Source organism: Engraulis encrasicolus, chromosome 4, assembly GCF_034702125.1.
Source record: "Engraulis encrasicolus isolate BLACKSEA-1 chromosome 4, IST_EnEncr_1.0, whole genome shotgun sequence".
NCBI lineage: Eukaryota > Metazoa > Chordata > Actinopteri > Clupeiformes > Engraulidae > Engraulis > Engraulis encrasicolus.
This window is the reverse complement of record NC_085860.1, coordinates 29468331-29493059: the sequence shown is the minus strand read 5'-3', so window position 1 is coordinate 29493059 and position 24729 is coordinate 29468331. Positions and strand designations below refer to the sequence as shown.

General features: G+C 40.1%; 2 protein-coding genes across 2 annotated transcripts; one reads left to right on the top strand and one right to left on the bottom strand.

Annotated features, from left to right (window-relative positions):
* The first annotated feature begins 183 nt into the window (after positions 1-183).
* ergic2 (ERGIC and golgi 2) lies at positions 184-13546 on the top strand. The gene is made up of 14 exons (XM_063196098.1): positions 184-324; positions 670-792; positions 1902-2010; positions 2138-2184; positions 2556-2623; positions 2741-2781; positions 3053-3154; positions 3948-4043; positions 4972-5027; positions 5175-5273; positions 5919-6016; positions 6204-6366; positions 6711-6790; positions 13166-13546. The coding sequence occupies exons 2-14, from the start codon at positions 687-689 to the stop codon at positions 13223-13225; spliced, it is 1125 nt and encodes a 374-aa protein (XP_063052168.1). The 5' UTR covers positions 184-324; positions 670-686; the 3' UTR covers positions 13226-13546.
* Positions 13547-16952: 3406 nt separating this feature from the next.
* Positions 16953-20972, bottom strand: LOC134447589 (NACHT, LRR and PYD domains-containing protein 14-like). The gene is made up of 6 exons (XM_063197113.1): positions 20805-20972; positions 20351-20524; positions 20061-20234; positions 19183-19356; positions 18446-18619; positions 16953-17770 (listed from the first exon to the last, which is right to left on the bottom strand). The coding sequence occupies exons 1-6, from the start codon at positions 20882-20884 to the stop codon at positions 17725-17727; spliced, it is 822 nt and encodes a 273-aa protein (XP_063053183.1). The 5' UTR covers positions 20885-20972; the 3' UTR covers positions 16953-17724.
* Between the last annotated feature and the right edge of the window lie 3757 nt (positions 20973-24729).

The window sequence follows — 24729 nt, the reverse complement described above, 5'->3', positions numbered from 1 at the left end:
ACGGCTTGTTTTTTAGTACAAACAAATTCCCGAATAGTTTGTCTAATATTTATCATGCTTCTATATCACAGATTTGTTCTAGGAAAGGTTGTCCTTCTATCACTTCTATTCTAATTTGATCAGAGTCTCAGTAGCATCATGGGACATGATGCATCAGCTAGTCATTCCTCTACTCGCCTCTGATTGGTTAGCTCAGTTGTAGTCGAGTCACTGAAATCGCATACAGGAAGTGAAGGACAACAATCAGCATGTAGCTGGACGAAAACCACTGAATTATAGTGGCTATTTCAACGAACTAATGCAAACCAACGCATGTATATACAGGTAACATTAATAAATACATTGTAAATTAATTTTGCTAATAGCAGTAGGCTAATATGTAGTCCATGAGCCCTCCTGATATTAACTCTGGCTTCTGACAATTGTGCTAGCTAACTATCATAGCAGGTATGCATTGGAACAAGCCTGCGATCTATTTATTTTAACTGTGGGTCTAAATACTAATAAATAAAATGGATCTACTCTTTGAAAGACTACGGCAAACCCTGTTGTTTGCCTGGCTTGATATCTCGATTGTTCTAGCTGTTTCCTGATGCTGCTCTTTTTAAGCTACGTAGTAGTCACACCAGTTGCACACAAATTAATTTTAATTTTATTCGGGAACAATAGTGAGAATTACCGGCACCATGCGGAGACTGTCGCGGAAGAAAGCTCTCAATCTGGTGAAGGAGCTAGATGCCTTTCCCAAGGTCCCAGAGAGCTACGTGGAGACGACAGCAAGTGGAGGAACAGGTAAGACTACCAGGTTGGGCATGTGAAATGAATGAATAGAACAGGGAAAGCTACTGTGTAACGACAAGAATAAAAGCTAACAAATTATTTTAAAAACACATTTACATTTACATTACGACGTCTTTACTTGATTGTTTATATAAAACAAATACAGTGCACGCTGTTTTGCATGTAGCCAATGCAGTGTAGGCCTACCTGTTGCCCCCCTCTAACTCACTCAGCCACTTGTGGTAAGTGGCAGCCTTTAACATTGTGCTGGATATTTTTTGTCTTTTACGAATCCAGTACTTGCCAAGCCAGTGCCCCAACCATCTCTTGTAGGCTACGTGGCTTGGACATGTACATCTATAGATATTTGCTCACATAAGACTTTTCTGGAATATCTGGAGTGACATTCTGGATGACACAATGCTGAAAACTGTTTAAAAATGTTCAAGTGATATATTACAACCAACAATTATCAGCTTAAGCCATCTGTGTTTCCTCATTGAAATGTGGAAGGAAACAACTGCTGTTCACAGAGAATGTTGCAGTGAGCCTCACTTTGTTAGAATGTCAATCAATCAATATTATTTACACAGCACATAATTATACATAGCTGTCATTCAATGTACTAGCATAAAGAAAGAGGAAACCTACAGTATAGGCCAAAAGTTTGGACACACTTTCTCATCCAGTGCCTTCCTGGCTATTTGGAGTTCAATGTAACTTAGATTTTCGAGGAGGGCATCAAAACTGTGCATGAACACATGTAGAATTATATGCTTAACAAAAAATATAAATTCTAGTTGTTTTCCAATAGTGATGTCAGCTGTCAATCTACCTGACATCAACACTGCACAACTGATGGTTCCACTTATTTTTGTCTATTTTTAAGCATTACTATTGAAAAAAATGGGCGCATGTAGATCAGATCCCTGTAGTAGATAACTATCATCACAGGCAGATGAAAACAAAGTTGTTTTAAAGATTGTCCTGGGCCCAGTCAAAGCTGTCAGCAGTCTTGCATACATTTTTGTGTTGTCACCGCTCCCTGTTACATGTTACCTTACTCAGAGCTTAAGCGGTAGTCGTGTGTGTAATGATGTGTCAAACCTGCTCTATTTTAGTGTCTCTGGTGGCCTTCATGGCCATGGCTCTCCTGGCATTCTTCGAGTTCTTCGTCTATCGAGACACATGGATGGCCTACGAGTATGAAGTGGACAAGGATTTTTCAAGGTAAATTGTGGCTACATAGCAACTTATAGATTAGTTCCTGTATTGTAAGTCTATATGTTTGTATAGAAGAGTAATGTAATACAAAGGCACTTAAATAATCTGTTCTCCATAACTTTCTCTCTTTCAGTAAATTACGAATAAATGTAGACATCACCGTTGCCATGAGATGCCAATGTAAGTCCTGTCTCCTGTTTCCCCAAATGAGCTAAGTTCATGATGTAAGAAAAATACATAGTATGCATGTCAGTCCAAGCCAAGTGGGTTTTGTTGTCTTTTATACACAATAGTACTGTGCAGAGTGAGAGGATGCAATGCTTTTGCTTGATAGCATTGGTGTTATGTTACATAGATTCATCCAAACAGTGCACACATAACCCAACATTAAAAATATTACGTGCATAGACAACAGTGAACAGGCAGAAAAACACAACAGAGCGTAACACATAAAAGGGCCCTATTTGTTGAGTGGTGATGTGTTATATAATTAGCATCATTAATAGTGATTTTGTGAATTGTTTCATATAAAGTGTTGATCTCTCCTGCAGTTGTAGGTGCAGATGTCTTGGACTTGGCCGAGACGATGGTGGCTTCAGATGGTCTTCAGTACGAACCAGTAAGTCCCTCACATCTCGAAGATAAATGCATCCATACGTTCAGTTTCATTAGTTCTGATCCCACATTCACTGACTACTGACGAACCTCCCTCACTTTCTCCGTTCAATCTGTTTAGGTTGTCTTTGAACTGACTCCCCATCAAAGGATCTGGCATAGGTAAACTGTAGCGCACTGTGCATATAATTGCAATATGCATTTTATTTTGAATTCAAATAAATTTGCTTTTCTGAAATGAATTATGCACCTGCATTCACTGGACAAAAATATGCGCTATGATGGTCTCCTTCATGCAGGCCATGTTGGTCAAAACACTGAAGTACTTAGCAACTGAAAGACACAGTTGGTTACAACAATGTGTTTGACCAATGTGAAACAGCATGTCTCTTTTGACTTAACAACCTTAATGATGTTTGTGTTGTTGTGGTAGGACTTTGCTTCTGATCCAGAACCGTCTGCGAGAGGAGCATTCGTTGCAGGACATCCTGCTGAAGAGCCTGCTGAAGGGGTCCCCGACCGCACTGCCTCCACGGTTAGTCAATGCCTACATATGGATGAAGTAGAAGCTGAAGTACTGTAGAGTAGAGTAGAGTAGAGTAGAGTGGAGTATCATTGATTGATCCCAGGGGGAAATCAAGGTGTCAAATAGCATACATGCATGCATAATACAGAACACAAGACAAGAACACAAGACATTACACATATCCTTACACATATATTAACCATATAGCTCACTCTTACATACATTCAGCCCAAGGCAGCTCACACTCTCACCCTCTCTCTCTCTCTCTCTCTCTCTCTCTCTCTCTCTCTCTCTCTCTCTCTGTTACGGATGTAATTACACCGTTAGTAGTACTGTATGATATCACTGTTAAAGGGGGCACCCGCTGCGCTGCTGCCACAGTTGGGCATTAGACAATGCTCTGTACTCTGCTGCTACCAGGGCTCTAATTAAGACAAACCCCCCCCCCAACTGACCAGATACTGGTGAAAAGTCAGTTCGGCTGGTAGAAAAGAAAACTTACTAGCCAGTTTCACTGGTAGTGAGTGTATTTTTGGCTAGAGATTAACATCTACAAACCAAATTGGCTGGTGATGAAGTTTCATTTAGATGCTTGGCTGCTTCCTTTCACAACAAACATGGCACCATTTCATTTTCATGGACTGTTTTACAGTGCATGCTCAGCATGCTTGTATTTCTGACAGTGGACGATTTCTTTGTTCCAATGTTTTATGTACAGTATGTTAGGTGCTGCACTATACCTTCCAGGATGTTGTGATTAGCTCAACTGATATTGAATTCTCCTCTCTGTCTCCATCTGCAGTGAAATGGACAATACTCAGTCTCCAAATGCATGTCGGATACATGGGCACCTCTATGTCAATAAGGTTGCTGGGAATTTCCACATCACAGTTGGCAAGTATGTTAACCATGGGAGTGTCAATTGTAATTTAACAACTTAACTGAATTACTAAAGCTGCTCTGTAGTCCATTATTCTTATATTCATGGGTCATTGGCATTTTTAGGAACATACACGTATGCTAATGCACGACTTGAATGGTTTTTACCTCTGCCAAGGAGGTTGTGTTTTGGGTGGCGTTGGTTTGCCTGTTTGTCTGTTTGTCTGTCACCAAGATAACTAAAAAAAAGCATGAACAGATTTGGATTAAATTTTGTGGAGTTATTGGAAATGATAAAAGGAACAAGTGACTAAATTTTGGTGGTGATCTTGACCATGATGCGGATCCAGGATTTAAAAAAAAGTATAGGTCAAATTTTGACATTCCAGTTTCTAACACACTTTATTTTAGGGATACATCTATTAGCACTAATACCGGTACATACAATGTTAATGCCTGCATAAGTAACTTGTAAGGCATGTACTCAGCAAACGCTAAGGCCTACTAGGTCCTTACTAAGGTTAAATTGGTAATAAATCCCTTATTGTGCATGAACAAGACATTTGCAAATACATGCCTAACAAATGTTTGATTTTGCTTTGTACATACGTACCTTACAAGTTACTTATACAGGTACATTGTATGTATTAGTGCTAATAGATGTATCCCTAAAATAAAGTGTTACCAAATGTTCTATCAAACAGCTTCCTTGGCAGAGGTCTGCATTCTTTGAGTGCATTTCTAGGTTTGTTTTGTTTCTACTGGATTATCGCAGATGCATATTTCGTTGTGTGTGCATTCATTATTGCCAATTATTAATTATTTCATTTAATTAATACAGAAGTAACATTCGATCTGGTTGCACCATCCTACGTCTCCTCCTTAAAATGACCTGTAGACATTATTTCACCTGAATCGACCGCGCTCTCTGTCTCTGTTCTGTGTAGGGCAATTCCACATCCACGAGGCCATGCACACCTGGCTGCTCTGGTCAGCCATGAGAGTAAGACTATTTGTCATTTTTCCATTGCTTTTCCTGAGATGTCCATCCTTTACCAACTTTCTAAGACAACAGTTACTTGTCTACATTCTTGGTGTTCTTGGCAAAATGTTTGCAATGTTGCGTTTTTTTCTTTTTTTTTTCTTTCAGCGTACAACTTTTCTCACCGAATTGACCATCTGTCGTTTGGCGAAGAAATCTCTGGCATCATCAATCCACTGGATGGCACGGAGAAAGTGTGCGCTGACCGTGAGTATAGACAGTGGCCACACCATCCTTAAAAAATTAAACATTGACCAACTAACTATGCTAATTGATAGTATTGGGACTAGGGCTGTAACGATACACTCAACTCACGATTCGGTTTGTATCACGATACTTGACCTACGGTTCGATACACCCCACGATTTTTAAAATGTATCTTTTTGATGATCGTTCATATAGGTTACAAGAGGTTACAGATAATGTTTTTGTTGTTGTTTAAAAGTAAAAATTACATTGATATGAAGCTTGGAGGCACCATCACATATCATGTGGTTATTTTCTGGTCTGAAGGGGAACAGAGCGTTGAAAGGGCATATCATGATACTGACTTCTTGTATCACGATACAGTATTGTGACTGCGTATCACAATTTCTCGATGCGATACAATATTGTTACATCCCCAATTGGAACCGTTGCATTTAAATGCTACATAAAGAAGCACTGTTGGCAAAATTTTGATATAGTAAATGAAATGTAAGTGTAAAGTAAATGAAATTTAAGTGTAAAAAGTGTAAAATGTAAATAACAGAAGGATTTACTAATGTGTCTAATCTCTTCTCTATAACAGTTATACTCAGGAAATGCTCTATAAATAAACCCTGTACTGATATGTTCTGCTCCCCCTAACAGATAATCAGATGTTCCAGTACTTTATTACTATTGTGCCCACAAAACTGAAAACCTACAAGATCTCAGCAGAAACGCACCAATACTCCGTCACAGAGAGGGTAAGTAGTGCACATAGTCTGCAGATTATTTAAAGTAACGTGTTTGATGGTACTTTGGTTGGTTTATTCGATGGGGACCACGAATATTGATGAACATTGTTGCACACTAGACTATATAATGGCTGTATGTAACAAAAAAAAACCAACTATTTTTGTTTGTATGTTTGTGTGTGTGTGTATTTGACAGGAACGAGTGATAAACCACGCTGCTGGTAGTCATGGTGTTTCTGGAATCTTCATGAAGTATGACATCAGTTCTCTCATGGTGACGGTCACTGAGCAGCACATGCCCCTGTGGCAGTTCCTGGTGCGCCTCTGTGGCATCATTGGGGGCATCTTCTCCACCACGGGTCAGATTCATCTCTTTATCTTATTCTCTGTGTCCATTAAATACAGCTAATCTATGTCTGTTGGTGTACTGTTTTAATGTTTGCTCAATTTACCTTTATTTCTCGATGTTCACTAAAATATGAATATTATATTACATACGAAATACGAATATTATGCTACAAATTTGTTTTGCATTTGAATTTTTTCATTGTGCCAAATAACAAATATAAACATTAGTTCTCTACTCAATTCAGAACAATCGGCAGTTAACATGGGCTTTGGCTCTATTCCTCTGCTTTCTGTTATTAAAGAAAAGCTTCAATAGATTGTTTCACAGCCTTTGCTTTGTGTATATCCTCCACAGGCATGCTCCATGCTCTGGTTGGATTCTGTGTGGATGTTGTTTGCTGTCGGTTTAAACTGGGGGTCTACAAACCCAAAGAGGCAAGTTCAATTCATTCCAACACAACAGTTCAATTAATGCCAGCCTGAGTTGACTAGACTGTTCAGAGAAATATACAGTCATTGCTTAAAGTGATACTGTCCCATTTTTGGAAATAAGCTCATATTACACCTCTCATTGAGTTAAATTATTGAGTTTTACCTTTCTCCTGTACTTCCTGCCGTTGCCTGAGTCCTATAAGACCAGCTGGCGGCAAACTGGTCTCATAGGACTCAATGTTAACTGCTAGCTTGGAGGTAAAATGTGTACTGCCATACTCAGAGAACGGTTGAAAGTATAGGAGAAAGGTAAAACTGAATAATTTAAAGTGATGGTTCAGAGTAAATTGACCATAATGCCATTTGAACCGTGACGTTCATCTAGTAGTCCACCCGAAGTGTTTTCTGCCCTGGGCTTACATCAGCAGAGTTACCGAGTTATTCAATGTTAATTCCGGATAGCTTGGTACAGCCGTATATGGATCCCGGGCACTATTTCCAAACTTACCCCACAAAAATCAAAAGTCACGACACCAAGCTTCTACAGTAGTAAAAATATGGTTTGTACTCACAAACGTCCTCAAAAACGTATGTAACCTGTGAATGCATAGTGTCACAGCCCGAAGGTGCCTAGGTTGTCAATGTAGGGTTCCACCTGAACACTAGAGGGCACTGTGTCTCAGCCTGGCTCAAGACCATGACACAGAAGGGACAGACAAGGGGGTAGCATTTAACACATTTTATTCTCTAAATCAACCAAATAGTTGGGTCATTTATAGAAGTTCCGTGACCGTGGAGAGGAAAGGTTCGTTTCTCACTGGATTTGTCATCTCTAAAGGTTAAATAAAAAAATGAGCCGGGGTGCCCCTCACAAAAATGTGGGGAATTTTTTTTAGAGCCCTATATCCAAAATGGCTGCTGCCAGCCAAGCTGGAAATTTGCTTTTTTAATGATTTTGCCCACAATGCTGCATAATACATGGTTTCTGACACTATTTTGGGCAAGATTCACAAATGATGTAGATTTATTGATTTGACCTATTTTTGACCTTCAAATTCAAGATGGCTGCCACTTTTGGCCATAAAGGTAGAAAATAACAGTAGAGGTGACCCCGCCCCCCTTCTGACGGCAATCTGTGGCGGCCATTATCTGTAGGTAGGTCTGATGAATGGAATGAATGGACAAGGAGGCTCACCTCTGTCAAAAATGGCTTAATAATGTGAAAATGTCCATCAACACACTCTACAAGGACAATAGTTGAAGTGTGTTGTTAAATATGTGCAGAATTAATATAATTCGATTTTTAGATGTATTTTATCGACTCATATGATTTAAGTAGATATTTATCCTGACATTTCAAATCTGGTCTTTGATTAATGGGTTACTTCATATTCAAACAGTTTTAGTCCAATTTTTAACAGAGGTGGGCGTGTTCTACATCGACTTGAATTGACTGAAGGTGCCTACACTACCTACAGACAATGGGAGGCGCCATGTGCCACTTCCCAGTGCTGTCGTGAATTGCCATGTCCACTCTAGTGTTATTTTCTACCTCTATGCTTTTGGCTCTTTAAATCTCAAAAATTGTCAGAGAGCCTTAATGTTAGGCTCAAATGAAAGGTCTGCTCATACTGAGTTCAGTTATGGACAGTAAAATTACAAGTAGGCTATGCAGAAGTCATCTGAAAGGTAAAAATGATCAAGGTTTGTGGTTGATGAGAATTAAACTGCTGATTAGTCGGGGCGGGTCATAATGTGAGGTTCCGTGACCATCCTCTGGCAAGGGTGTTTTGATGATTGATTTGACCTCTATGGACCCTTAAGAAAAGATTTAACCCCCATGTCCCTCCCATGACACCATCTAAAGCATTTTTTTTTTATCTTGGTCTCAAGAGAGATGAACAGACGAAGGATATGGATCACTGGAACCATGTCGTGTGATCTGAAGAGACCAAGATAAACAAATTTGCTTTAGATGGTGTCAAGCATGTGTGGTGGTAAACAAGTGAGTTTTACAAAAAAGGTGTATCCTCTCACAAGCCAAGCATGGTAGTGGGACTGACATGGTTTGGGGATGCATGAATGCTGTCAACATTGGCAATCTGAAATACACCTAAAAGAAACATGCATGTCAACATGCACTGTGACTACTGAAGCAGATCATGATATTCTCCATAGGATTGCATTCAAATCTCAAACCAATCTATTTAGATGCAGACTCAAAATTTAAAAGTTCAATGCAAAGAAAGGTTGAAACACACACTGATGACCTCCCTTGTCATCCCTTTTCATTTCGTTTCATTTCGAGACGATTCGAGCCAACATAGCCCCTTCTCTACCGGATTTTAATCTGGGGTGTACTCACTTTTGTGAGTCCATGTTCAAACATTAATGGCTGTATTTTGTTTTTTTCTGAGTGAACAAGAAATTTAAGCGGTTAAATATGTTGTTAAAAGGTCACTAATCATTGTGTCAAAGTTACATTTCTGTAATGCTTTCCTATGAAAAGATATACTCAAAAATCTGCAAAACTGTGAGGGGTGTATTCACTTTCGTGATATACTGTAGGTGGGCGAATTTCACAATGTTTGGCTTTTTAAATATTATTTGATAATTTGGCCAATGTTAGCATTGCTTGTTGATAGCTTTAGATGCAGTGATGGTATTTCACTTTGAGTCCCCCCCACCCAAAAAAAAAATAGGGTCTCGAGCCACTGATATAGTGGGAAAACTTGAACTCAAGGCAAGGGCTGCTGAAATGGAAAGAAGTTCTCTCAAAGCAGCCATCAACCTGGTTGAAGACAGTCAAACGTGTGAAGCTCTCCGAGCTGCTAGAAGGCTGTGTTGTTGAGGAATGTGTGGCCTTATTCAACCCCAATGGCATATAGAGGAAGACGCAGAAGAGCAAGCTCATCCAGAAGATCTCCCTCCAACATATTGTGATTGAAGAACCCTATGTTTCTCTAATTGACATGGGCATGGTCTGGAGGATGGCAACTCCATCAGTAGAAGATTGGCAGACACAGGACGCCACACCATACAATTGGTGGACTATGTCCAAAAGGCATCCTTGCCAGCCAGTGTGGAGTGGCGCACTAGGTACGCCAAGTAGTTGTCAACAAGGCAGTGTTGGCGTAAGCTGTTTGCATCTGAAGGGAGACGGATAAAATACTCTCTTCATGGTCTTCCACTTAGAAGCACAAGTGTGTGCATAGATCTTGTGTAGATCTGTCTTCTCAGATGCCACTGCCACTGTGGGATGTATTAAATATGGGCAGGAGGGGGAGTACAGGGGACTGGTGGAGAACTTTGTTAGATGGTGCAGGACCAACCAGTTGCAGTTGAACACCACCAAAACCAAGGAAATGGTGGTTGATTTCTGGTGGTCCACCCCACCCCTTGTGCCTGTATCTTTTAAGAAGAAGACGGTGGACACAGTCTGCACCTACAAATACCTGGGTGTACATCTGAAAAGTAAATTAGACTGATCAGTAAATTCACACGCAGCCTAGAAGAAAGGGCAGAGTAGGCTCTATTTTCTGAGGAAGCTGAGATCATTTATGTCTGCAACACACTCCTGGAGATTTTTCTACCAGTCTGTCATGGCTAGTGTGCTTTCCTATGCTGTGGCATGCTGGGGCGGGAGCATTAGGAAGAGAGATGCTGGACGCCTGGACCAGCTGATGAGGAAAGTGAGATCTGTTGTTGGCACAGAACTGGAGGCTCTCAGTATCACAACTGAGAATAGGACACTGAGCAGACTGGATTATAGTGGGCAATTACCATCACCCCTTGCACTCAGTCTTTGCTAACCAGAGAAGTCTGTTCAGCCACAGATTCCGTGCCATCTCCTGCAAAAGATGCTCCCTGTATGTGCAGGTCTCGCTCACCATCTTCTGTTGAGAATGTTGTATCGCAGGGATCATTGACACTGATTACACGGTGAGAATGAGAATGGTGGGCAAGGATGATGGATGACACCTTTTTGACACAGCCCAACCACTTTACTTGTATGAAGTGCCGTCCTGTGTCCAATGGAGTTGCCATCCTCCAGATCATGCCCATGTCAATTAGAGCAACATGGGGTTCTTTAATCGCAATAGGTTGGACGGAGATCTTCTGGATGAGCTTGCTACCTTGCATCTTCCTGTATATGCCATTGGGGTTGAATAAGGTGAATAAGGCCACACATTCCTCAACAACATGGTGTTCTTGCAGCTCAGGGAGCTCAAGTTGACTGTCTTGAACCAGGCTTATCACCACTTTTGAGAGCCCTTCTGTCCATTTCAGCAGCTCTTGTTTTGAGTCCCTCAACGAGCTTCTTTATGCAAGAATGCTTAGAAAATTTCAAAAGGTCTATGTACTAGATCAGTGGTTCTCAACCTGTGAGTTGAGATCCCCTTTTTAGGGGGGAAGGTGTCAATGTAAGGACTCTCAATTTAAAAGACCATCAATGCGTCCAGAATAATCATCAAACAATGCTAAAATATTGGCCAAATGTCGAATAATAGGCTATCAAAGACGTCAAACATTGTGAAAATAGCCCATCTACAAGCCCACTACTCCTCATAATGTGAGGCATTGTAGATTAGATATTTTCTCAATATCTACGTATATATGAGAAATGGAGTAACTTGAATTGGGGGGTCCCCAGTCCAAATATGACTGTTTTGGGGGGGGGTCACGGCCTAAAAAGGTTGAAAACGACTGTTCTAGATGGCAAAATGATTTGGAATCCTCATGGTTGAGTTGTATGAAAAAGTGTCTTCATACATGATTCTATGTCATTCAGATCAAAAGTTATTTCTTAGAGATGGCGCCGGACGCCATTTTGAATTTGCCTCTCTAGCAAAAAATGCCGGGATTTTTGGGAGGGACATGGGGGCTAAATCTTTTCTAAAGGGTCCATAGAGGTCAAATCAATCATCAAAACATCCTTGCCAGAGGATGGTCACGGAACTTCACATTATGACCCGCCCCGACTAATCAGCAGTTTAATTCTCATCAACCACAAACCTTGATATTTTTTACCTTTCAGATGACTTCTGTATAGCCTACTTGTAATTTTACTGTCCATAACTGAACTCAGTATGAGCAGACCTTTCATTTGAGCCTAACATTAAGGCTCTCTGACAAAAGTGGCAGCCATCTTGAATTTGAAGGTCAAAAATAGGTCAAATTAATAAATCTACATCATTTTTTTATTTCTTGCCCCAAATAGTCTCAGAAACCATGTATTATGCAGCATTGTGGGCAAAACCATTAAAAAGCAAATTTCCAGCTTGGCTGGCAGCAGCCATTTTGGATATAGGGCTCTAAAAAAAATTCCCCACATTTTTGGGAGGGGCACCCCGGCTCATTTTTTTATTTAACCTTTACAGATGACAAATCCGGTGAGAAACAAATCTTTCCTCTCCACAGTCACGGAACTTCTATAAATGACCCAACTAGCAGACAGACGGGGACAGAGAGAGAGGGAGAGAGCAGAATTGCCTGAGCCAGACCTACAGCTCACTAAATCATGGGCCACTTGGTCAACTCTCACAGGCAGACGGACAGAGTAAACCACAGGAGTGCCTTTTTGAAGGCCAGCACAATCAGGGTCATCCAATCAGTCAGCTGCTGCACCTAAAAGAAAACAGAAACAGCCCCCCAGTGCCCTACGCACCTTCAGGCATGATAATTACTTATCCTGATAGATTTAATCACTCTTAAAGGATAACTTCTGCCAATTTTGACATGCAGTTGTAATGCGCACACTACTCTGGACTTGTCTCTACCTGAGACTTTTTTTCTTCTTCAGCCTTTTCCTAGATCCTAGTCATTGTAATGGGGGCAGGCGTTTGTTAACATTTAAAAAAAACATCTTGATTTATTCCCAATAACATCCAAAAGATTATGCAACATCATAAGACAATTAGCAAACAGTGATACCTTTTGGGATAATATTTGGAGTAGGCCTATGTTAAAACGGTTTTTAATGTAAACAAAGTCTGCCCACATTAGAATAGCTCAGATCTCGGAGAGGGCTGAGTCAAAAAATCCAGCATCACCAGGTACTGACAAGGCAAGGGTAGCGTGCGTGAGCAATACAACACCATATTGAAATTGGCAGATGTTATCCTTTAACATTTGACCCCTCATACTTGATACAGCTGCATCTGAGTGGGAATGAACTAGGAAATTAGGTCTTAATCAAATTTCCACAGTGCTCTTCCATTATAACAGATACAAATAAGTTAGTTTCTAATGAATGTATATACATAAAAAATGTAAATCAACAAGCTTGACTGTGGAGGCATTTGTGTTTACATCCCTGTGTAATAAAAAGTTATATTTTAAAAATAAATAGCATATATTTTTTCATTCATCTTTCAGGAGGGTCTCTTGGATGCACACAACAGCCAATCACCGTCACTCCCAGAGACCAGTGAGTAATGTCACAACACTGGTCAAGATCAATTATGGAACCACCTTAGGAAAAAACATCTCTTTCAAATGTTGATTTAACTTAATAATTCTTTGTGCATTATAAACATTTACAAGCGTTGTTAAGCTAAATCAACATCGTCCTTGCATCATGTTGCCTTTTGTGTTGTTAAACCGGTTCATGGCAGCACACTTTATTCAGTACGTCTTATTGAAAGATGGTGCTCCTCCCGCTCTCGTCATGTGACTGGCTTCCAGCTTCATTTGGTTGAATGATAAGAAGAAAGAACAACACCCAGAAGAGAGCTGTTTAACTTTACAGACTTTTTTTTTAAATCGGAACACAACCTAAAAATCAATCAAATGCTGTGATCACCAATATTACAGTTGTATGAAAATAAATGCTTTTTTTGTCATATGAACTAAATATTTTATTGATTTATTTATTTTTACAAGAGGGTTGTGCAGGGTTGCCACGAGTCATGGAATTCCTGGAATATCATGACATTTCAATAAAGGTTATCCCAGTCATAGAAAATCATGCAATTTGACCATTTTGCATATGCACTCTGGGAATATCATGGAATTTTGTAGAAAGCATATAGTGCAATAGCAAAACATACAATCTGTCAATCTTGTTGTGTTGTTCCTGTCGAAATCACTTCCTGCTTTGTAGAATGCAAAACCTTCAAGATGCTTCTCAGTTCAGGCAAACATGCGTGGTAAATGCAGGTTTCAAGACACTGAATGGCTGGTAGGCCGAACATTGTGATTTGACTGATCCCCCAAAACTCCAATCAATATATTGGGCATAATTTTTTTATGAGAGGTCATGGAAATTCTGTTTTATGGTCAGGGAAAGTCACGGAATTTTAAACGTTACTTTGAATGGCAATTGGTAGTGTTGATCCACACCACATGGGGGCTCCATCTAACCGTTGAGTCCCCTGGGTCTTTAAAGGGACACTGTGTGAGATTTTTAGTTGTTCATTTCCAGAATTCATGCTGCTGCCCACTCACTAATGTTACCTTTTTCATGAATACTTACCACTTCCATCAAATTCTAAGTACAGTATTCATTATGACTGGAAAAATTGCACTTTTCATACATGAAAAGGGCGATCTTCTCCATGGTCCGCCATTTTGAATTTCCTAAAATAGGCATTTTTATCTGCAAAAATGACAGTAATTGGACCATACTAGTTAATATTTGTTTATTAAAAGATGTAGATCAAATTTGGCAATAGAGAGCCTAGTTTCAATGAGCAGCATAGTTGCAGTACCTTTTTTGACCATTTCCTGCACAGTGTCCCTCTAAGAGTCACAGGTCAAACGCTCATCTGAGAGAACAACATGGGGAGACCTGGGGAACAGGTACTGGGCTTACTCAAGCGTTTAGAAACTAGCTGCATGCCTGGGGATAATGCTTGGACTTCTGTAGATATCTTGGATCCTCATATGTAATATGTCTCACCTATTTCTAATATCCTAGTTTTATAGAGGAGACACAGGGCGGAATTCTCCCACCCGCTTAAGTAAAAAAAAAAGCGCAACAGCGCCTCCGAGCTTACTCAAGCCAGTGAGTAAGCGGGGCTTATGCGCGATTTCATCACTTGCGCACTTTGGGTGGGGCCAGGCCAAAATCAGGGAGTTTCGCATGTAAATGAATCCTAAGCGTATTCTCCCGTGCACTTACGCGCGTTTGCCTTTACGCGCATCAAAGGGCTGTAGTAAGGTCAAGCGCCACTATGAGGTAAAATGTAATGCTGTATTGCATTTGATGCTCGCTTGGCGTGAACATGTTACACGGTATGCTTTGTTGATGTTCCTTACCGTCAGTGTGAGTCCAAATCGAAATTCATTCACAGTTCCACATAAACATCTTACATTAATTGTGACAAAATATGACCAGTTGCCCAGAGCATGTTCTTATATCGGTGAACTTACAAACAAAAGCAGGTAATTAATTAATCAGTATGAGGATCATCGTGTTGTCTCCACGGACGGTAACCAAAACCGAAAACACCTCGTTGCACCATGCAAGTATTCTAAATTGACAAGTCACGTCAGACTAAAGACCGCTGTTCCAGTCGTTCTAACAGCCACCCAAAGTAGACTATGCCTATTCAAAAACAACCTTCACCATTTTTACTATGTTGTAGCCACGACGTTAAGTAAAGGGTTTTTATTGCAACTCCTCCACTTTTGTGATTTATTGGAACTCGTGCATATGTGCATGTAACTTATTAAACTTTCTGAACTGATGCCCGACATACAAAACCACCACATACTGAGGTAGGCTACAGGTTGTCCTATCTGTTTTTGTAAGACAGAAAATATTCCTGAATGTCAATACAGTTAAACGTAAAAAGGTAGGCCTACATATCAGAGCATGTCTTTGGCATTTCGCTTCTGGTCTCTATTACACCCCATCAGCTGCGCGTTTAAGTCCTGGCTTGGCATTGCATGCCCATGTCCAATTAATTCCCATGTCTGCGACAGAATATAAAGTCTCCGTTTTTTTCATGACGATCGATTTCCTTGTTCATTCTTCAGCATGCATGTAGCCTAAGTGTAATATGCTGACGGTAATATGCTGACGGACAGCTGAGATCCACATATTCCCAATTATTTTAATGTCACGTTGCTGTACAGAGAAGCGGATAAACACTTTTAAAAGTCTGCAAATAGGCCTACTATGTGTTTGTTTAACTGTGGGAATGATCAGCATTTAAAATCACTTTTTGATTTCCGGAATTGTCCAGGCAACACGCCAAACTCCATTTTTAACAAAACGTTTAATCATGTTTATTACTTCAATCAACCTGTTGCGCACCAAAACGCTCAGCTGAGTTCCCGCCAAAGGTACACATTGCGTTTCCATCTCAATATCTCACCTCCACTACTCGCCTTGTGATTGTGAAAATGAGCTGAGGTTAGATGTTGAGATGGTTTTGCACGAGGACTTTTGGCACGTGGTTTTATATTCAAAGTTAAAGTTCAGTGTTGGATCTCAATGGACTGCCGAGGTTTTCACATGGTTGATCTGAAAATCCATGCTCCATAGTTTCTTTGTAGCCACAACTGATGAACTTGGCGGAGACTCATCCCCCCATTTAGCATATATCACGCCTATGTTGTGCTACGCGCTGTTTTTCTGAGTTAAGCGCGAGGGGTGTGGCGACGTTCCAGAGGGGAGAATACGCGCAAGATAAGACCGCGTAAAATATGCGCACGTAAAACCGACTTAAGTGGAGACGGGAGAATTCCGCCCACAGTAATTATATATCACACATAAGCAATAAGTGCCAAGGGGAATTGTCAGCTTTTACCCTGTTCGAAACCCTATCGGATTGTTTCACAGTGGTGTAGAAGTTGTTGCAACCGGCAAGTGCTGTCTCTGGCTCACCACAGTGCATTTGTGGTCCGGGTTGCTACATTATCATTTGTAATGTACCCATAATTTCCTCACTATATGCCATTACTTTTTTTCTTATGCTGAGTAGAATGGGTCCGTAGACTTGTATTGCTGTAAATCTGTACCAAATCAGAATTCTATTTCCCATCTAAAGGATTATTAGATTTACTATAAAGGACATATTGCTCACATACTATAAATCTCCATATTTTCATCTTAACAAATCTTCACATTTTCTATTTCTAATCAGTGATTTGGATTGACAATGATTTCTCCATTAAGCTTGAAAAACCATTTAAGAAAATTGTATTACCGGTATTTATTTATCACAACAAAATACACATCCAAAAGGTTTAACAGGTATTGTTCCCAAAAGGAAATGTACAAATTACTGTATGTCATCCCAGCATTTCTACCCCTGGGCCCAGATTAGCATATGTACATAGATTCGACAGACATCAACGTAACGGAAATTATAATAATAAAAAGGAGAAATGCAATCAAAAAGTGCAACGCTGCAAGCCAACAGTCCAGGCTTGTCCACGAGTCCAAAGGACAGGAAACAGAAGAATGGTAAGTTCAAATTGAAATATACAAATTGTGACAAAATAAATCAATACATTATATGGAATATGTACATGTATGTATGTACATGCACTTTTTACATGGGCTGATGATGACAGTGCACATGTAGAATATTAGTTATATACAAATAATATACCTGGTAATAGTAATAGTATAGTCATGAGAGGATAGAATCACTGGTCACTTTATTTTTCCGCACACCTGTCAAATTGGCAATCTCATGGTGGCAACATAATGCATTTAGGCATGTACTAGGTATGCCCAAGCTGATTTACTGCAGCTTGGTCTGGACGTAATCTCAAACCGAAACTCATGTCCCTTAAAACATTTGTAGTGTGGCAGACGGAACCCAACAAAATGAGCTGAAAGCTGGGCTGTGGATTAATTCAGCAATATCTTTCTGAGGTATTAGGGGGGAGGGAGATTCACTTGTAACGGTCTCCCCTGAGCAGTTCTGTGCAGGTAGAATCCAGTACGCACGGCTGTGTTCATCTGATGCAGTCTTCTATTTTTTCTTCTTCACAAATTTACTTTTTGATCCAGGGTCCAACCTGTGTATTATATTGATTAAAAAAAAAGAAGAAACAGAAAAAGTTCATGTAACTTCAACATTTGGTGGTCTTCAATCATTTGTTAACTTATTTCAATGCTTCCCAATACATGGGTTTTCTTTTTTTGTTTTCCCCTGGCTGCGCGACCCTGGCTGCGCACAACTCAACCTCTGATTGTTGGAAACCGCTGTCGGTCAAAAAAATAGCTCACATGGTTGGCTGCCAGTGTTTTGCCCCTCCTCACAACACCATGTTTATAAGCACTCAAAAAAACATGTATGGGATGGAAGAAGACATCATTGAATGTGAACGAAACAGCTGAATGAAGGAGCCCATTTAATTATTCCTGATGAATATGGATCCCTTCTGTGATCAAAGTCATATCATCTTAAACTCTTGTTGGTAGACCAGGTGTTTTTGTAGCGTTGAAATGGTTACGTAGCCTAGAAATCTAGACGCCCCTAGTGGCCGCAAGGTTTTTGGCGCGGCCAGGCTAATGGTTACGATCACAGCATAACAAATTCCCCTCCCCCAACAGATGATAGATGGCTTAATTAATTCATTCATTCATTCATTCAATATTACGCTAAGCTAAAAATGATATCAGTCTCAGAGCATTTTCCCAGGTTAATGTGTTTTTGGCTGAGTACTGTATGTCAGTATGTTTACACTCACCATAGTGTCTGAAGTTTGCAGTTGGGGCCTTTCAGGAGATAAGAGATCAGCTTTACCTCAGAGGAATTTAGAGGGTTCTGTCTCAGGTCGAGCTGTGTCAGGTGTGAGGGGTTTGAGGATACAGCCAAAGCCAGTGCAGTGCATCCCTCACCCGTTATACCACAGGAGCTTAGCCTGAGGACACAAGTACACTTAGTAACATTTACACATGTAGTACTAACCTGTTGGAGGAAGGCCACTCATACTGCCCTAGAGGCTCTCAAACTTTTGTTCTGATAGGACACCTTTTTTGGTGTAGTAAAAAAGAATGTGGTCTTTTCCCTATCGTATCCCTAAAGCCAAAAAAAAATGTGCCCATTAATATTGCAAAACCTTTATTTGAAATGAATGAAGTTTATTTGAACTGAACTTGGGGAAAATATGAATAGTCATTAACCATACAAATCAATGTTTTTTTTTTCTCATGCTTGAGTTTCATCCAAGCATTCCCTTTTCTCTGAGATCCCCCTGCAATAATGGTGGCACACATTCTTACAAAAAAAACATGCATGTTGTATTCAGTCTGACCAACAGTGCACCAGTGCCGAACCCTGCACCAGTTAGTTACACTAGTAATACTGGGAACCAATGTGCTTTGCAGAGAAGGTATGCTTCTCACTGCTCAAATAATTGTGGGATACATTATCACAGTCAAACAATTAACCACATGTTTCATCAGGTAGTCTTTGTTTACCTACCCTAGTTCCTGTAGTTTACAGTCTGGATTACTGAGAAAGGACGAAATCTGTTTCACTCCTGAGTCTCCCAGTTTATTCTCACACAGATTCAGCTGTATCAAATGTGAGGGGTTTGATATCAAAGCTGAAGTCAGAGTAGCACAGCCTTCTTCGGTTATCTTGTTGTTACTAAGTCTGTAGGGAGAGTTTGCAGGAAACCGTCTTAAATAGTCTTTCAAGATGGTTTCAATAACTTAACACTTTCACACATGGAACAAAAAAACGTCTACATTCTTGAGCTCTTGACTTTTATGTTTAAAGGTAGAGTATGTAGGATTGTGGCTAGAGTAGGCATTACTGCTCATTGTAACTATTAGAGTTGTATGAAGTAGAAGTAGAAGTACTCTTAAAGATACAATAACATATTACATAACAGTAGCAATATAATAGTGTAGTAATTACATCTGTAAGAGTAGTTCTACTTTACAAAACTCGGGCAACTATGCTGCCCATTCCCAAATCCATGAATATTTACTAAGTAATAAACTAATTTTCACTGGTTTGAGAGGTCTCCGGGTCATCTCCCAACCCTGCCATTCTCTCTCCAATCTCCTCTCACAGTGTTATTTTATAATTAAGTCCCCAAAAGCCCAAAATACTTAAAAAGAGAAAACTCAGACTGTATGGGTCATCACATACATATTGTGTATTTTATGTATTTTATTTTTATCTCTAAAAGTGGGGTGGGGGAAAGGGGTGTTGGTTAAAACTTCAAGGAATTGCTTGACCACAGGAAGAACAGTGCACCTCTAAAGAGTAAGCTGACATGATGTTAATAAACAATCATTTGTTCTCAATATGCTTGAGTCAGACATTCATCAGACATTCTGTTCACTTACAGCAGTCTCTGTAATTTGCAGTCCGCATTAATGAGTAGAGCTGAAATCTGCTTCATTCCTAAGTCTCCTACTTGGTTCCTACTGAGATCCAGCTGTATTACATTAGAGGGGTTTGATTTCAAAGCTGAGGTAAGGGCAGCACAACCTTCTTTTCTTATTCCAGTGTTACAAAGTCTGCAGACAGAAAAGCAGAGATATATTGATGTACCTTGATGAAAGTTGGCCGGTTTAAACAACATTGTTGCCTTTCAGCTAGCTAACCCAGCAAACATACAAGTTACTACACTCACCTAAGGCTCTGTAGTTTGCAATCTGGATTCCTGATCATAGCAGAGATCTGATTAGCACCTGAGTCTCGTAGTTCATTCCCACTGAGATCCAACTCAATCAGATATGAGAGGTTTAATGTAAGGGCAGAAACCAAAGCCTTACAGCCCTCCACTGTATGTAAGATGTTGTTGAGCCTGTACCACGACAAAAACATTAGGCAAAGCACACACACACACACACACACACACACACACACACACACACACACACACACACACACACACAGGGCATTATAGCTTTGACCTTCCTCACCTCATTACGCTCATTATCATGGAGTTACTTTGGAGATGAATAGGCAAATTGCTATTATGTATTCAGAATGTATTGACCATATGCGAATAAGGTCTGAATAATGTCTTTAAGTGTTGTCACATCCATTTTTGCATTGATTGGAACTATTTAGCCACCACTTACTTGAGCTTCCTAAATCTGCAGTGTGAGTCTGGCAGTAGAGCACAGATTTTTTTTAATACTAAGTCATCTGATGTCCACATGTTCAGGTCCAGCTCTGTTGAGAATAAGGGGTGTCTACCAAGAACTGACCCCAGATACGAGCAAGCTTCTTCTGCCGCATCACTTTTCAGCAATCTGTGGACAAAAGAAAATAATAATCACATTCACTCCCAGCTCAGCATCTAAGGTCTACAATTAAGTTTATATATTTAATATATATTATATATTTAAATATTTATTAATGGATAATTAGTAACCATAAACCATAAAAAAACATACTGGTATGCACAGTGGTGTTGGAAATTGCAGGTGGTTTTCTCATAAACATGGTCAGAATCAGGGACTATGATAAGAATTATGTAGTCGTTTGAATAAGTCAAAAGTAATTTCTTTGAGGATTTACTGTACAAAAAATGCCAAAAAATGTCACAGCCCAAACAAAGTTCATACACTGTAATATGTTATTGGAACATGGGTGTATTGATGATGAACGGCTAAGAATTTGTTTTGCTCGGCTTAAATGTTTGATACAGCATTTCAGTACATCAGATTAAAATCTCTCTCAAGTCAAGTGCCCCTATGATTCATTTGGGGACTGATGAAATATGAGGTTATCATATGCCTCTTTTCTACTGCCGGTTTTCTGGTAGGCCTACAGCGCGACTTGGTCACCACTTTTTCCTTTTCGAATAGGCAAGACACAGCTCAATCGTAATGCAAAAAGTGGTGGTCGAGTCACACTGTTTAGAGCTGTAGGCCTACCAGAAAACCGGTAGTGGAAAAGAGGCAATAGTGTCATTTTGTCCCAAAACCATTTTTGAGATCCTTCTGAGTGCCCTTAAAGGGGTATGCCACTATTTTGGGGCTTAATACAGTTAAAATCGTTGGCCAGGGTTTATAAAGGTGGTAAAGTGTCTTATTTTTCATGTTAAGAGTTGTCTTGCTTTTAAGACAAGTTAAAAGAGAGAGTATGTCGCTAAGCTAGTGAAAGTCAATGGACCCGTGTAGCATGTGCTACACGGATCCATTGACTTTCACTAGCTTAGCGACATGCTCCCTCTTTTAACTTGTCTTAAAACAAGACAACGGCTTACATGAACAATAAGACACTTTACCATCTATATAAACCCTGGCCAACGATTTTAACTGTATGAAGCCTCAAAATAGTGGCATACCCCTTTAAACTTGAATACCAACTACAGTTCACAAATAATGTAAAGTCAGTTGTAATTTCAATATTATACACAATTTCCAAGATCTCTTGCCCTAAAAGGTAAATATTTTTCACAAACCCAGTTTCAAAGGCTCAATGTGTCCATAAATATTTAAGCTATGCCATTTCTAAGTACAGGATATGATGGACATGGCCATTTTAAAGCCCTTATCTGTCTATAAACTAAAGCGAGAGGTGTCCAAACTTGCTTGTAAATTTTGTGTTAAATTTTACTTGTTATCTTTCAGTTTGCAAGAAAAAGTACCTGTCTATGGGATATTGGGCAATTCAAAGAGGGTCACCTGGGGAGGGTGTATGAATTGACAAGGAATGACCCTATTGAGAATCGTTGGAATGTGCTAGAGAAGGCTTTGGGCAGCCTTGGGACTGCACCCATTGATACAAGATTTTGGTTAAAGTAAATCTAGTGATATTGCACACAATTATCGAAACAATGTCACAGTGTAATCAAAGCTACAGGCATTCCAACAACATATGTGACCTTTTGTGGGACGGGTACACACACATATTGCTCCTCTTTCTACCCTAATTTAAGGTGCAAGGGTCAATCTGTGGGCAAGCGAATGAGAAATTAGTGTGTTCAAGCAAAGAGAGTTGGAAAAGGAACTGTACAAAATACATATTATAGTAGAGTCATAATTGGAGGTTCCGTGACCAACCTCTGGCAACAATGTTTTGATGATTGATTTGACCTCTATGGACCCTTTAAAAAAGATTTAGCCCCCATGTCCCTCGCAAAAATCCCGGGCTTTTTTGCTAGAGAGCCAAATTCAAAATGGCGTCCAGCGGCATCTCTAAAAAATAACTTTTGATCTGGATGACCTAGAATCATGTATGAAGGCACTTTTTCATACAAGCCAACCATGAGGATTCCAAATCTGACATCATTTTGGTTATAAAACTTTGTTTTGACAGCGAAATTCAAGATGGCCGCCATCTAGAACCGTTATTTTCGACCTTTTTAGGCCGTCACCGCCCAAAATTATCATATTTGGACTGGGAACCTCCTAATTTGTGTGACTCCATAATTCATGTAAAGATATTGAGAGAATATCTGATCTACAAGCCCAGAATTCCTCACATTGTTGGGCGTAGTGGGCTTGTAGTTGGGCTATTTTAACAATGTGTCTTTTTTTAGGCTATTATTTGACAATTTGGCAGGTATTTTAGCATTGTTTGATGATTACTTTGGATGCAGTGATGGTCTTTTACTTTGAGAGTCCTTACATTATGACCCCACCACCCAAATCAGGGGGTCTTGACCCACAGGTTGAGAACCACTTATCTAGTTTAAAAAAAGACCTTCACGTTTCACATTTTCCAAGCATTCTTGCATAGAGAAGCCCGTTGAGGAACTCGAGGCAAGAGCTGCTGAAATGGAAGAAGTGCGCTCACAGCAGTGATCAACTTGGTTGAAGACAGTCAGTTTGTGAAGCTCCCCCAGCTGCAAGAACACTGTGTTGTTGAGGAATGTGTGCTTATTCAACCCAAATGGCACATACAGGAAGACGCAGAAGAGCAAGCTCATCTCGAAGATCTCCCTCCACCCTGTTTTGATTTAAGAATCCTATCTTGCTCTAATTCAGTCGTTCTCAAACTTTTCCCATCATTTGCCCCTCAGAGGGTCTGGATGCCTCCGTGGCCCCTCCCCCTTTTTGTGGGGTAAAAATCACTTCTGGCTGGCGCTATCATAGTTATGTCTGACCTGAGGTAAATTAGTAAATAAATGGTTTCTAAGCAAAAGCAGTACTTGCACAAACTGATTTTGCGATTGCTGCGCAGAATTAAAGGAAAGGTGAGATAAAACAAAGAGGGACTGCAGTCGAATGCAGTAATTTCCTATTCTATTCAAATCAATGACAATGAATAATATAATGTTGGTGAGGGGGGCTTTAAACATATTGGCTTATTGGCCATATAGGAAATCTTTTTTTTTGTTGGGGGGGGGGGGGCAGATATCACACTGAAGGCTTGCGCCCCACTTTGAGAAACTCCGCTCTAATTGACATAGGCATGATCTGGAGGATGGGAACTCCATCAGCAGAAGATTGGCAGGCACAGGACGGCACCTTATACAAGTAGGTTGGGCTATGCCCAAAGGCTGTTATCCATCATCCTTGCCTTCTCATGCTCCCAGTATCATCGGTGCCAATGATCCCTATGATACACCATACTTAACAAAAGAAGACGAACAGGACCTGCGCATACATGGTAATGCACATACATACACATGAAATTGACAAGTTCCCATCTGCCAAGTCTTTCAAAATGTTATTGTGTAGTGTCAAAAACAAGAAAAAGACTACACCATTGAGCAGTCTGAAGCTCTTCACTGTTTATGATGGTCAATGACAGTCAGGTTGTAGTGGCCCTGTTGTTATTGATGCAGCTGATACCGATGTCTACGGCAGCTTCCTGGCATGCTAAGCATTAAGAGAAACGAAGAGACTGTCCTCTTCCATGACCTGCTGACAAGAGATGGCAGACTGCATTGTGCAGCTACACTATTTTACAGGCTGTGATGCCAACTTACCTGTAGGGTTCTATGAAAAAGGAAAATCATCAGTACATGATAAGGTGATAAAGAGCTCTGTGGCAAGGCAGCAACTCTCGGTTGCTCTCTGTTCACCTTGAAGAGGGAGTACAACAGCT

What these genes read in the sequence shown, in the direction of transcription:
- ergic2 (XM_063196098.1), top strand. Translation starts at nt 687, where the DNA reads ATGCGGAGACTGTCGCGGAAGAAAGCTCTCAATCTGGTGAAGGAGCTA. An exon ending in ATGGTCTTCAGTACGAACCA is followed by an intron (nt 2,624 to 2,740) that starts GTAAGTCCCTCA and finishes CAATCTGTTTAG; the next exon opens with GTTGTCTTTGAACTGACTCC. An exon ending in CATCAAAGGATCTGGCATAG is followed by an intron (nt 2,782 to 3,052) that starts GTAAACTGTAGC and finishes TTGTTGTGGTAG; the next exon opens with GACTTTGCTTCTGATCCAGA.
- LOC134447589 (XM_063197113.1), bottom strand. Translation starts at nt 20,884, where the DNA reads ATGTGGACATCAGATGACTTAGTATTAAAAAAAATCTGTGCTCTACTG. An exon ending in TGTAAACTACAGGAACTAGG is followed by an intron (nt 18,620 to 19,182) that starts GTAGGTAAACAA and finishes TTGTGTCCTCAG; the next exon opens with GCTAAGCTCCTGTGGTATAA. An exon ending in TGCAAACTTCAGACACTATG is followed by an intron (nt 17,771 to 18,445) that starts GTGAGTGTAAAC and finishes TATAATACACAG; the next exon opens with GTTGGACCCTGGATCAAAAA.